This window comes from Carassius auratus, chromosome 36, assembly GCF_003368295.1.
Source record: "Carassius auratus strain Wakin chromosome 36, ASM336829v1, whole genome shotgun sequence".
Taxonomy (NCBI): Eukaryota; Metazoa; Chordata; class Actinopteri; order Cypriniformes; family Cyprinidae; genus Carassius; species Carassius auratus.
In genome coordinates, this window is record NC_039278.1 from 10,690,582 (window position 1) to 10,706,264 (window position 15,683).

Genomic DNA, 15,683 nt, shown 5'->3' on the forward strand with positions numbered 1-15,683 from the left:
ATAATAATGAAAAGCACCAAACAAAATACTGGGACAAAACACAGCAGTCTGAACTGTACATACTGTATTGAGATGTCTGGTCACTGTAACACACACAAATATATACTCACCCTGGTATTATTCCTCTCTGCTTTAAGCTCAGATATCTCCTCCTCTTTTTCCAGAAGCTGCTCTCGACACAAATTCAGCTCCTTAGTCAGGGTAGCAAACTCCTGAGAGAAGAGAGAAAAACTGAGATGAATTCATCAATTTGAAATAAATAATGCACACTAACATGGCACTGTTACAGCAAACTAATACACAACACCCCTAATGTGCTTTGACCTGTTTGTTGTTTTTTATTCAGAACGATTCTTCCAGTACAATACGGATCTACTCCGAATGATAATAACTCATTCATAGATCTCGTTTTTGCATTTTCTTTCAAACATATTCATATTATGCTGTATGTTACTTACTGATCTATCTTTACAGTCTCCCTTAAATGGCTCAAGGGAACACAAGAATGAATTGTCATGGCCCATAGTGCTCCAGAGGTAGTAAAGCTTCAAAATCCTGATCAGACAACTACTGGCCTTTTGTTGATCAGGGCCACTTAAACACAAGAGCACACAGATGGATGGCACTCATTTTTAGATTCAGATGTTTCAGTCAGCCAGCACAAACACCAAATCACCAGTCACTTTGTAAGAAAACAGCACACATTTTTTCGTTACTTATAAATATTACTCACTTTTTTTTTTTATTCACATATAAGTGGTCACATGTAAATACACTGATGGTTTTGACACCATAGCCATAATATTAGAATGAACCATTTCTGTGTAACGGTGCACATTCACCATTGCGCTGCTGAATTTCACATATGAAAATCCAGTCATTTCAAAGAAATTCACACGATTGGGGATTCTACTCCACCCCGGATTTTCCACACAAATTTACTTTGATCACACCTTTGACCTACGTCAAATTATTTTGTTTCAAAAGTGCAAGAGAAAAGTTGTGCTTTTTAAATACACCCTTAAAATAGACAACACACAGCCTTTAACAGGATAGTTCACCCAGAACCGAAAATTCTGTCAGCATTTACTCTCAAATCGTTTTCTTTCTTCTGCTGCTTATGCTGGTAACTAAAAAAGTTGACGGTAGCCATTGACTTCCATAGCATTTTTGGACTTCCTATCCTTGTAAGTTGTAACTAGCCTGAGACTTCACTTGCGAATCAATGAGATGAAGCTATAACAGCAAATGAGCCACTTTATGCAATACATCCCACTAACATTAACACTGCTCATTTCTCTAGCAGCATGAAGGAAGAGACACTCTTGAATTTCAGCTTTCTGCCTCTAGGTCCCACCGGCATCCGGGCTGCAATCTTGCGTGGCTCAATTGCTTCATTCTCTGAAGTGCCCTGGCTAGGCCTCTGGCATGAATCCCATTTAACCCAGCTGTTCATTGCAGTCTTTTGGGAAACTTTCAGGGCACTGTTGAAGCATGTCAACACCCCTCCTATTTCAGCATACATGCATTCATACGCTCTTTAATTCAAGTGCACAAAATACTAGGGGGCTGAAAAAAAGAGCCACATGGATTTGTCGTTTACGCTGTGGCAACAGGGGTATATGAAATTATTCTGCAATGGTGGAGCATTAACAATCCTAGGATGGATGCGGATGGGTTTAAATCTGAAAATGTCTTAAATAAAATAACCTCAGCTTTCAAAATAAATCACATGGATTTACCACCCAGGATCACATGATCACAAACACTTTCTTAAAGAGATCGTTCTGCCATTCTTTACTCAGCAAGCTGTTCCAAAGAAGATATTTTGAGTTTCTCAATTTTCTAAAAACACAATCTCGTTTTTTAATCACTGGAAGTCAGTGGTGTCCAGGAGTGTTGTTCTGGACACCACTCACTTTCATTATGTGGACAAAAACTGTTGAAACATTCCAAACACCTTCTTTTGTGTTCCACAGAAAAAAAAAAAAAAAGAAAGAAATTCATACAGGTATTGAGAATGATTATATAATGAAAAAACATCCTTTTTGGGTGAACTGTGTCTTTTTGAGCATTACATCATCCATCTGGAGGCCTCTCTTCTGTAAATCATAATGACTCTTGATTCTTGCTAATGAAGAGATGACTGCACTGACAGTGAGATTATATATATAGTATTCAGGTTATTGGGTCAACTATGATTTCCATGCTAAATGAAAACTTTCGAGGTCACACATTGTGTTAGCGTGCAGTTTTTCTGCTTTTTGAATAACACTGCTTGCGTTCAGTTCATTTTTTTCTCACAGAAGAGGATGAATAGGCAGAAAGCAAGTTCAAATCCACCAGCAGACGTTGGATCTTCCCGCCAATCATTACATGAATCTAAAATGCCGAATCTGCGCCGATGTTTTGCATTTGAAACCCAGGATTATATTTATATTGTGACTTGTGAGCATGAAAAGCTGAAATCCCTCCAAGTATCTGACTTACTTTCTCATCTAGAACTTGGGGTACTGCTTAAATGTGGTAGCAATAAGCTTTTCAGCTCACCCCAACAACTATCAATGCAAGAAATTCGTCTCTTTGCAAAACACACGCACAGACACACATACACAAAGTGGCACAAACAGATATGAAATCAGATTGTGCATTTGATTCATGGTACTTCCAAATGTGGTTCTTAACTTGTTACACATATGATATCTGGTCATAAACACCTGAATCGGATTCTCATATTAAATATTTTCATGCTGTGTAAATGTGGGATGTGATAACCAATAAATGGTCAGTTCTGCACTTATTAAGTTAATTTAGGTATCACAATATTAAACTATACAGTATGAAAAGTAGATATTAATTTTATTTTCATATTTGCTAAATATTACATTTAATGTTATTATTAAATTACTACTGCTTTTAAAGATTAACTTTAGGTGCATGTTAGATGATGGCAAGGTAATCTCAGAGCAAAAATAGGGGCAATAAGCAGGGTTAATGAAATGCCCAATATTAGTCAATAACCATATGGTCCTAATATACTGTGCATCCCTTATATCTATCTATCTATCTATCTATCTATCTATCTATCTATCTATCTATCTATCTATCTATCTATCTATATATATATATATATATATATATATATATATATATATATGCATACTAAACAGCATACATTACATACACTACAATGGTGCCTTCAAAAACTATTGGTGTTAAAAAATAACATTTGCAACAGCTGTCATAACTATATGCCATTTACAAGCACAGAACTATGAAAACATTCCAGGTGAATGCTATGTGAAAAGCAAATCAGTTGTACTGAGACATAATTCACAGGCTGTGCTTCTGGAAACACTACTTTCATTTATGCTCCACTGTCTGTCTTTGTGTTTCAAAACCATTTTATCCACAGAGAACATTTTATCACCAGCATAATCACCATTTTCCTGAAAAGAAAGGAAGGCATGACAGGATAGCAACACTGTTAATTATACATCCTTTTTATGCACATCTATCATGTAAAAAGTGTGAGATTATAGTTGTTAGCTGATGAGGGGTGAGCTCTGTTCTGTATCTTTTTGTCTCATGAGAACACTAAATGACACTCTTTTTGCTGCCTATTAGCTCTTAAAATGCTGGATACAAACTATACAACTCTTATTTTTCTGTTATTTCGATTGGTTTTGAGGGCTTCCTGCATTATTTAAAACATTTTCTAGGGCAAAAAAAAAAATACTATCAAATCGAGATCTTTTACACGGCAGCTAAACTCACTTTTAGGGTTCCTCAATGTCAAAACGTCCTGCAAAATGTGATGTACTGATAAAAGAAAGAAAAATCCAGTGTCGGACAGCAGTGTGACCTTGTGAGACGGCTGTCAGCAGGTGAGCATGTTGAGCTCAGACAGCTCCAGGGATTTCTCTGTGTTTGGTTGGTAAAAGCCTTGGGATTTAGTAATGGAAGGAATACTGCCAAATACAGCAGCGATTCTGAGCACAGGATTAAGTCATACTGCAGTCTGCATTACTACAAGCACCAACAGACGACACTCAATCAAACAAATCATAGAAACACCACAAATGGTTTCCATAGCATACTATAGGTTTAACAGCATATTAAAGGGGGGGTGAAATGCTATTTCATGCATACTGAGTTTTTACACTGTTAAAGAGTTGGATTCCCATGCTAAACATGGACAAAGTTTCAAAAATTAAGTTGTACGTTTGAAGGAATACTCCTTCCGGTTTGTCACAAGTTTCAGAAAGTTTTTTTCGAGTATGGCTCTGTGTGATGTTAGATGGAGCGGAATTTCCTTATATGGGTCCTGAGGGCACGTCTGCCGGAAGAGCGCGCGTTCCCGTATAGAGAGGCTGAGCACAGACATTTCACTGATCAGAGCGAGAGCGTCGCGAAAAGTCACAAAAGAAGTGCTGTTTTTGGTTGCCAGGGCAAGACAACCCTGCACAGATTACCAAAAAAAACAGCATTAAGGGACCAGTGGATGGAGTTTATTTTTACAGAGCATCAACGGAGTTGTGCAAGTGTTTTTGTTTGTTCCCTGCATTTCGAAGATGCTTGTTTTACAAACAAGGCCCAGTTTGACGATGGATTTGCGTATTGTTTATTTCTTAAGGATGATGCAATCCCAACGAAAAAGGGTCACGATCGTGTGTTGGAACCGCAGGCGGTGAGTAAAACTGCTTCAAATATCTCTGCCTCCTTGTTAGTGCGTCCGCCTCCCATGCCGGAGACCCGGGTTCGAGCCCGACTCGGAGCGAGTCGTTGCTGCTGCTGCTCTCGTTCAGTTTCAGCCTCGGGATCTGATTCTGGATCATAAATAAACGGCTGAATCTGACTGTAAGCCATGGTTTGTTTTGGATGATGGTTTTTCCCTCACGATAATGTCACAGTTTCCACATGCTCTCAACGCAAAAGCCTACTGGCGCTCGTGAATCTTTAGCTCCGCCCACACGTCACGCCTCCAGCCGGTCGTGTTTTTCCGGGAAAAATCGGTACAGACTATCTTTCTCTTATGAATATAATAAAACTAAAGACTTTTTGGAGTTATGAAGGATGCAGTACTACTCTATAGGTACTCAAGATTAACAGGATATTGAGTGAAAACGAGCATTTCACCCCCCCTTTAAGAAACGGTTGTATGATTTGACACCTGATATGCTTTAGTTAAAAGTTATTTTGTGCTTCTTAAACAACTCATATGACAGTGGAGTGTATGCCTAACTTATATTTTAACATATTTTGTAATGTTCACAATGGCCGCTCTCTGTTGTTGACTGAGACAGATCAGTCAAGCCTTTCCTCAATGAGCACATTTACACACACACACAACAAAAGCTAATCTCTAGCAAAAATCAGCTCATTAAAAAACTTTTTTTTTCTTGCATACAAATGAGTTAACCAAAATGCAAGAAAAACTTGTTAACATGAGATTGTGACACAGTCTTGATGTCACAATCAATTGTGTGCATATGTAATAAGTTTTCTTACATCATTCATTACTGGCTTTTCTACAATAAAAAAAAAAAAAAAATGTGGTGTTGGCTTAACCATAACCAGTTTAAGATGCAAATGTAAATGCACTCGATGAAATAAAAAAGAAGAAGAAATGTAATATAATTTACATGAATAAATGTAAAAACAGGACTTGTGAATCAAGAACATCATAAGACATCATAAGACTTTCAATGTTTCTACTTATACTAAACTTACAAGCAGTATAATTAGAAATGTTTAGGCTGTGCCATCTTTCCAACCCAATCTCATAGGAGAACTGAACTATTTTGAGAGGTGGCAATTTCACATGAATCTATACAATGTGAATCATGCAAACGTACAAATGTATGATTTTTATTTAAAAAAGCATTAAAAAATCTTATTTATTCTCATTGACAAGTCAACCAAACAATACATGAGAACTTTTTTCTTAGCAAGCAAATAAGATGTGATAACTTGGAAATCATCATGATTTCTTTACACAGATAAATTAATCCAACATATAACAGTAATCGAACTGAATAAGTCAATACGTCTGGAGATGGGAGGGAGATTAGAGCTATAAGATTTAATTAACCACCTCAAGCTATTAGTGAGATGGCTATTTAGCACAATGTACAGACGGTCAGCTCATACTAACAATCTATTCCATCTTCATTTTTCCCAGTGGGCGTCTGCTTTAATTAGCTTGTTTACATGCTGGAAGTCATGTGAAATATGATAAATTGTACTGTAAAAACACAGGTGTCTAAACTCCATGGTCTATCCTTTCAATGTACACCTTTTTAGCAAAGTGTGTATTTGAACAGGGTGAATATATTATATCACTTTAAACAACTGAAAATCTTGACAGTCCATCTCCAGTGGATATTCCAGAGTACAAAAAGCAGACTGAATCTGTTGGCTTGATGTTGATGGGTTAGTGAGGCCTGATGTTAAATTATTTCATACCACAGCTGCTCGCTTTGGCTCATCTTCCCCTTGGCCCAGTGCAAAGAAGGAATTTTGGAAAATATACAGAACCTGATGCTCAATTAGCTGCTAATGGATTGATTCCTCTAAAACACAGCTTCTCCTGTGGGATCGGAATGGATTAGGGCCATGCGCTTCCAGGGCTGGATTCACTCAGGCAGAGCGCAGAGAAAGGCATGATAGTTTTGGACAGCAGTGTTCTAAACACCAACAGGATGCCTGTGGGCAGTGGAACAGGTGAGGCAGAGGCGAGGGGTTAGATTGTTAGAATGGCATTTACTGAGCTCATCTTAGTTCCAATGCATTCTGAATTACTGCTGTGGGTCAGTACTCGTATGGCATAAATTTCAAATTATCAAAATTTTTAAAATCTAACAATAAGGTTTACTGTATATAAAACTTAATAGTTTTTGTCACTTAGCTCAGTTTTTGACAGGACATGCTGAAAGCAAATGCCATGCGAAAGTATAGGCAGAGCAGTTAACGCTCAATCGACTGCAGACAGCATAGATGGTTTCATTGACAAACTGATGTGAAAATTACACCAATCACTGCAGTATTTAAACTAAAACATGCAAAATATGCACAGAAAATAAATGACACTTTCCTTCCTGATTGGCCATAACCCTGACCTGATGCAAAGACTTCTGTCCAGGTCAGGGTCAGAGAAAAGTTCTAAATCATTGGCAACAGGAACAGGTTACTATAGTGAAATAAACTAAAACCAAAACCATGGGGGGGGGGGGGGATATATATATATAACTGAAATAATATATATATAGACCATTAGACCACATCTCTAACATGCCTGCAGAAATTATAATTTATAATATCAAATGTAAGCCTCTAGTCTCACATTTGAATGCAGATTTATAGATGAAGTATCAGATAACACTGAGAATCCTAGAGCTGATCTAGGATCAGATTTTGTTCCATCACTACTGATCTGGATACATGCTAAAGAGACTCAGCTGATCAGAAAACAGGATGCATATGTGAATAGAAATGAGTGTTTTCAACACCTCCACTTCCGTCTGAGGTGTGATATCAGTACCATGGTAACGGTGGCTTGAACTCATCTGCTGTTATCAGCCCTGCCAATGCAGCAGAGAGCGACAGCTCCCTGAACTTTCTGTAGCAGCCTTTGACACTAAACTACGCCCTAACATATACAACTGGGCTTAGAGTCTCAGCAGATGCCACAATTCATCAATTAACTGTCTAAAGAGACCATTATGATATAAATATCAATTACAACAGGCTCTTCTGAATATTTTATTCTGATTGGTCATTGGTATTCTACAGTATTATCCAAGGGAACCAATTTCCTACACAGCTGTGCTAGTGTGATGTGTCTCATGTCACTCTGTCTCTTTCTTATCACATTCTTTCTTTCTTTCTTTCTTTCTTTCTGCAAGGACATTATCAGTTTTTAAATTTTTTGGGGGGGGTTAATAAGGACAACATACACTCAAATAATATCATCTCAGTTACATATGTAACCCTCGTTCCTTGAAGGAAGGAAAGGAGACGTTGTGTCAGTAATGACCAACGAATTGGGATCTCTCTTAGAGAGAACAATCCACTTTGAGTGTAACTAAATGAGCCAATGCACATTGGCATGCGATGATTGCATCCAGCTGTCGCTGATCACATCATGAGCATAAAAAGGCAGCAGGTGCAATGCACACTAGGTTTTTGCTGAGGAGCCGAGCCAATAACCCGGACACTCAACGGTGGTACAGCAGCTGTGGCGACGGGACGTGACATACTTAACCGAGATATTCCCTTTCAGTCTGTCACTCTCAACGTCTCGTTGGCAATGACTGATGAATTGGGATCCCTACCAAAAACCCATGGATGCTGCCCCTTCCAGTATCCTGTGTGAGCCTTCTGTGCCCCTTTTTCAGTGTAGGCTGGGGATCGCAACAAGAAGGCCAGTTACTGTTGTTGTAGCATTACAAATATCAGTGAGGTGGCACGAGTCAGCACCCAGAATGAGGCAACACTTCTAGAAGAGTGCGCTCACACCCTGAGCAGGCAGGGCAAACCCTGTGCCTGATAAGCCAGGGTGATGGCATCTACCATCCAGTGGGCAATCCTCTGCTAGGAAACGGCCTCCGTAACAGACAAAGAGCTGATCTGAGGTCCTGAAACTTTGCGTCCAGTCTACGTACCATCTTAAGGCTTGGATGGGACAAAGCAAAGGTAGGGCTGGGTCTGCGTACTCCGGGGGTAGCGCTTGCAGGCTCACCAACTGATCCCGAAAGAGAGTAGTGTGAACCTAGGGCACACAGCCAGGCCAGGCTTTAGGATTACCTGGGAGTCAGCAGGCCCAAATTCTAGGCATGAATCGTTGACCAAAAATGCGTGCAGGTCCCCTGCCCCTCTTCATGGAAGCCAATGCAAGCAGGATCAGTGTTTTCATTGACAGAAACTACTGCTCAACTGACTCAAATTGGCCCTGCTGTAGTGCTTTGAACACTAGAGACAGGTCCCAAGAGGGTATATATGGGGTCTGGGTAGGATTTAACCTTTTCGCCACCCTAAGGAACCTGATGACAAGGTCTTGCTTAGAACTTAGAACCTGCACGTTCTGTCCATGGACCAGAACAGCTTCCGCATATGACAAATATCAGAAGTGAGAGAAAAATGTTTATTACATTGAAATATGGATATTGCATGCATTCACTACAGAAGGCCTTTATTAACCCCTGGAGCTGTGTTGAGCACGTTTTATTATGAATGCCCATGCTTTATTTGAAGACTTGTGGACTGTTCAACTGCAACACCCGCTGACTGACAATAATAGAGCTTGAAATAGCCAGGGACATTTTTAATATAACTCTTACTGTATTCGTCTGAAAGAAGAAAATCATATACACATAGGATGGCTTGAGGGTAAGTAAAACACAGTCTAATTTTCATTTTTAAGTGAACCAACACTTTAATAACAATATATATTGAGAGACAATGTAACGTGCAAATGAATTTCAAAGCATGCTCAGTTGCAAAACAAATTGAAAATTTAATTCAAAAGAAACACATTATTATTATTTCTTGTTGTTGTTGTTGAAAAAGCTTTTTAAATAGTTTACCCAATTTAATTATAATTATTATTATTTTATTTTATTTTTTTTATCTGACCATCCTGTTGGGTTTATTTTGCTGACTACATCACCCCTCACATAACATTACACTACACTGAAGTCAATGCATCATAAATGTTTAGAACCATGCAGTTCAGTTATTCATTCCTTTACAGATCTGCCAAAAAATTTAATAATAAAAAAAAATTCAGAATAAAGTGTTGGTCTTTAAAATGTCAGAAGAGGCAGGCACCCGATCACTGAAAAAGGTTTTGGCACAGGGCCTCAAGAATGAATCAGTCTTACACAAATTTAATTAGGAGCAAAGGCAACAAAAGCTAAGTTGACAAAGTGCCAGGATGAACATTTACTGAAGTGGCACATTCACAGACACAGGGACACGGCTCAATGGGACCGGTTCTGATCCTACAGCCCAAAGCAGAGATTACAGAGACAGAGACAGATATTGACAGAGAGAGAAAGACAGGATAAGAACAGAAAACCACACAGACAAAAAGGCCACATTTACACTGTCAAACAACTCTGATACAATTCTGATAGTTTAATCTAAATCTGGCATAGATCAGATCTTGTCTATTTGAATCCTAATTCAAATGTGACATAATTAGAATACTTAATATTAAAATATTTCAAGATTTTTCAAGATTTTCAAGAATAAATGAACACTTTCATTCAGAAAGAATGCATTAAGTTGATGAAAGCTGATGGTAAAGAAATATTACTTTGGCTCTTTTACATTTACATTTTTAAATAAATGCTGTTCTTTTGAACTTTCTATTAATAAAAAATCCTGTTAAAAATATATCTTGGTTTCCAGAAAAATATTAAAAGCAGTTCTGTTTTTAACATTGATAATTCTAAGAAATGTATCTCGAGCAGCAAATCATTATATTAGAATGAATTCTGAAGGATCATATGATACTGAAGACTGGAATAATTTTGCTGAAATTCAGCTTTGTCACCCAAAGGAATACATTACATTCTATAATTCCTTAAAAATGTTATTACAATTTTTACATTTCACAATATTAAATAAATGTAGCTTGGTAAGCAAAGAAATTCCTCCAGTAACATTGTTTCAATGGAAGTGTCTAAAGTTTAAAATAAATGTGAAAAAAATGTGTGTATCACTACTTAAGACTTAAACAGATTGGATAAATTTGAACATGTGTCAAAATATTGGATCTGTGCTGTGAAAAATGTAGCAAGTGAGGTACAGTAAGACAAAGAAACAAATACAGAGAGAAAGGCAGAGAAGGAGGAACACACAAACAGTTCACAGAAAGAAGGACAGATTTCTCATCAGACCGAATCGGTCAGTCACACTCTAGTGGAGGCAGATGCCTTGAAGGTGCTGACAGATGTCGTTCTCACTGGCGAACTCCAGTAACGTCCAGCACGGTCATTAGGGTCACAGACAACAAGACGAAACTCATCAACTTGCATTCAGCAGGAATATAAACTCTGCGTTCTAGATACAGCTGGCTTGCCTGAGTGAATTATGGGTAAAGATGCACCAAAACTTGAACTGAGCCCAACACTGAAAGCGAATCGGTCAGGTGATGTGACACAACATGACCAAGGGAACCTTCACATCCACAGCATCAGCTCATCCAGAATTGTCTGGAGTTTGGCTCTTTCATGCATCACAGACGTACTGTTTCTGACAAGCCTTAAAGTGCCTTTGGTGAGATATAGAGAGAATATCCGTCATCAGATACAGTGGAGAATACAAAAGACAGTGTCAGCAACTCCTGACTGAACCAAAGACAGTTCTCCACAGTCCCCAACAACTTTTACATCAGCTCACCTCCTCTATCGCTTCTCTTGTTCTCTGCTTCAACCCAAAATAGCTTCAGTCATGTACTCCTCATTATTAAACAACAAAATTAATGTTTCTGTCTCAAGAAAGGTGGCTTGGATTCCCTCCAAATCTCTCTCTCTCTCTCTCTCTCTCTCTTTTGAGACAGAAAAAGCTCAAAAAGTTAACTGCGGTAAGTGTGGTTTCAGAATGCATCTCAACACAGGACACTGTGTCTCTATGTACAGAGAAACATGCAGCATGGAGGTTTACAGTCATCGCTAGACGTCAATGACATTTGTGGCATGGCCAATTAGAGCCAGAGCATAATGCAAAACTACCTTTAATTGTAAAAAATTCTAAGCACAACCATGTTTGTGGGATTTTAACTTTGTCTATTAAATGCCATCAAGTTTTGCTAGAAACTTTTACTTAAAATTATGGCCAAAAAAATAACATCAGTTACATTAAAAATAACGCATACAAAACATTTCAGTATTACAGCAAGTTTTACGTTTTAGGCTTTGGCTTTATGTAAATGAAATTGTGTCCATTGCCGCTGACATGATACTCATTAGTGTGCATCTTGTTTTAGCTGTGTATGACACATAATGCAACACCAGTGCTTTGTGAAGGGTGGCTACAGTAGGTTACAGATACAAAAACGAAAAGACCAAATGTCAATTGCCTTGCAAGCACTGTACCAAGCCTACACACAAAATCAACATCACATGCAGACAGCTATCATTAAAGCCCCTTTCACACTGCCATTCTGGCAAATACATGGGTAAAATGTTCCGGCAACTGTTCCCGGGTCGATAGATTTTGCACTTTCACACTGCCAGTGGTGACCCGGGATATGTGCGTGCTTTCACACACAAGCCGTAAAGATCCCTTAACGACACGTGACATCAGGGCATGACGTGTAATGTACGAATCGAAAACGCTAGGCACGTTATACTTTCACTGAAGCAAGCAAACGATCTCGGCGTCAGCTCGGAAAGTGAGGAACTAACTGATCTCTGCTTCATTACAGTTTGCACATATTTTTTTGTTGCAAACGTTGATCTTTCTTCAAAAAAGCTGGTAAAAGAGTCCATCACTTCGACACGGCATTAGATCTGGCTTTTGTTCACACAGCGCTCGTCCTGGGTCAAACCCGGCAATGTTAGTAGGTCCCCGACCCAGGTTCAATGCCGAAATCAATCAATCAAATTGGACTGACATGAGGGTGAGTAATTTATGACAGAATGTTCATTTTTGGGTAAACTATCCTTTTCATTAGCAATAACACAGATGTTGAAAGATGCTATTGAACTGGGCCTAAATGTGAATCTGGCACTGTGATAATAACAGTTTGGAACAGCGTGTACAGATATTCAAAAGGGCACTTATATATACAGTATGTGTATGTTAATGTATATTAATTAATATGTTTATTTCTTTCTATACATTTTTATTTTCTTAAAAAAGAGGAAAATATAGAGGAGATAATTAAAAACAAAAAATATTTTATTTATTGCTGCAGTGATGATGTGTGTGTTCAGGCAGCAGCTAATCAGCAATAAATCATGTACAATTGCGAAATTTTCTTACTCTGTATTCTTTGCTTAGTAGAAACATCTAAGCATCCTTAATACAAAATAAATTTACATGAAAAAAAAGCGGCATAATATATTAAGACAGGAAAATATAGCTTAAGTTTATATTTCTTTTAAGCATAATTCCTAAAAACAATTTAGTGGACAGTTAATTTGCCAACTGGGCATGAAAAACAAACCAGTTAAATGAAAAAAGAAATATGAGAAGAGATTCTTCCCACACACATTCCACTGGAAATGAGCGACATGCACATATACGCGCACACACACACACACACACACACACGTTTAAATACACCACTAAGAATGGCCTGTTTCCCTGCTTTGCGTTAATTAATACTCCCTAAACCTGCAATGTAAGCAATTGAAATAGCCACTTAGTCTGCTTTCCCTCTTGTGAATTCTTTTCGGAATGACTCCGTGCAAGAACTCCCATGTAGGAAAAAGGTTTTAATGAAGAACACCTCGGACAGCTGACACACCACTCGGAAACACCTTGCGCATGTTTAAGCAGCCAGCCAATGGCAGGATGGGTCACCGCCCCTCACCTACCTGATACATGTATGTGCTAAAGTAGATCCCATTGTGTAGTTGGGTCTTCGGAGAGGTGAGGTTCATCTCGCAATAACCATATCAGAACCTGGTTTGGATCTGCGAACCCCCCACAGCTAAGAGAGAAGGGGAGGGTGGAAAAAAGCAGAGAGAGAGACAGAGAGAGAAGAGATATCTCTCTCTGTCTCTAAATCCCTGATGGATGGATGACAGTAAGCTAGAGAATAAATTAAAGTCTTCGATGCCGGCTCTGCTTAGCAGACAGCAGCGCACAACTCTGCGGACTGAGACCCACATGGAAACGGGAGAGAGACTGAGGGAGAGAGAGACATGGAGAGGGAGTGAAGCAGGAAGAAATGATGCTATACAGTGCAAACGGAGAGGGAAATGGAGCGAGGGACTGGATGAAGACAGAGATGTGTCAGAAGAGAGAGGGGAACAGAGAATGAGGACAGGAGGGACACCAACACAGAGTTTTGACAGAGCATTTACTGCCACATGAGGTTACATGGAGACAGAAAGAGTTCAAAACATGGCCTCCTTTCATTGACATCCCAACCTTGTAATGGCTTCATCAAAACAGAGGGGATACTCTGGCCAGAATTGGTGTCAAATGACATGGTTTTATTTAGGACATCCATTTATGTCATGCAGCTTTCATTAAGAGTTCACATAATGTCCACAAAGTATGAGCTCTAGAAACAAGAGACAGAGGCATAGGTTTAAAATAAGACTAAAAATGTCAGTTTATAATGAGCAACTTTCCATGGTCTAACACACTGTACAAATTGCTCTCACACAGACATTTAAGGGCAGGTCAATCAGACATGGATGACACCACAATAATAGATCAGGGGGCGATAGAATAATGACTCAATCAAATCTGACCCAGGTCCTGTCCTGAAGCCATTCCCCCTCTATCTCCCTCTCTTTTCATGCCAAAATCTCCACTGGGTAACGTAATAAAGGGGAAAAAGGTGCACCCAAAGTCTCAGAAGTTGTCAAGTATATGAAGCAGTAGTTCTATAGCAAGATATACACTTGCACTAATACACAAGCCAACAATACAATGCAACTTTTTTGCCAAACAAAAACAGAGGCTGCTATAAAGGGATTAGCATCATATTCTTCTGTTTCTGGGTTAGACATAAAGACACTGTTCAGCTCACAACACACAGCTCAAAGGCTTTTTTGAGTAAAAGTGACAGTAAAATGGTCCTCCCAGAAGCCTTACCAAGAAAAGTTTTCAAGACACAGAAAAAAACAAACAAAAAAATACATGTCCCACTGCACAGAGAAGATACTGAAGCAGAGCTCACTCTGTAGAAAATAAGTCCTTTATCTTTATCCGTGTGTGTGTGTGTGACTATATTTTCTACAGTTTTTCATATCTCTGTCATGTCTCAAACCACAAGATTCCACCTAACAGATATATAACTACTGGAATTTCTAATTTTGTGTAGTTGTTTAGAAATTAATAGGAACAGTCAGGATGTTTAAGGAAAAGTAGGATAAGATCCTCTTGTTCAGACTCATGTGTGCTGAAAGGCTAAACTGATCTGGGAAATCTGTGTTTGGTTAAAGAAAAGATGAAGAGTGACAAACGTCTGCTGGGACCATGTTGAAGACATAAGAGACGTGTTGAGGAGGAGACTGGATGAGGAGGAAGAAGAACAGGAAATGTAATGGCAAAACAAAACACGCAATGGGATGCTCAAGCACTGGGTATCATAGACGGCTGTTAAAGGTTGGAATAAAGGAAAGCACAAAGATTCTAATGATGGCAGTACATGAACGAGCACTTAAGCTTGAAGCAAAGAAAAATGGAGAAAAGCCAAAGTAGTTTCAGTGGAGAAAGGGCTATCACAGCCCAGCCTCCATAGATCCCAGTCCAAACGAAGGAGATCCACATTCAGAAAAGATAAATCCTTGTACCAACCGAGATCCATCTCTGAATTATTAAGCTCTCATACCACAGTTAAGGGACATAAACCCAGACATTTTTTCCACAATTGTTCCAAAAATTTTCAAAAAAAGATCACAGAACTAACTACCAATCTTCTATCCACTGAATGTTCTGGCTGGTTGAGTCAGTTCAAACATGCTACACTTTAATGCATTTGTCAAGGA

The 15,683-nt window shown here is 38.8% G+C and overlaps 1 protein-coding gene across 13 annotated transcripts in view; it reads right to left on the bottom strand.

Moving 5' to 3' along the window:
- The window catches only part of LOC113055227 (liprin-alpha-2), an 82,566-nt gene that overhangs the window by 33,713 nt on the left and 33,170 nt on the right, over positions 1 to 15,683 (bottom strand). For all 13 annotated transcript variants that reach the window (XM_026221340.1, XM_026221341.1, XM_026221338.1 and 10 more), the window contains one exon: positions 111 to 212. In XM_026221340.1, coding sequence (XP_026077125.1) covers positions 111 to 212 — 102 coding nt within the window. The remainder of the gene's footprint in view (positions 1 to 110; positions 213 to 15,683) is intronic.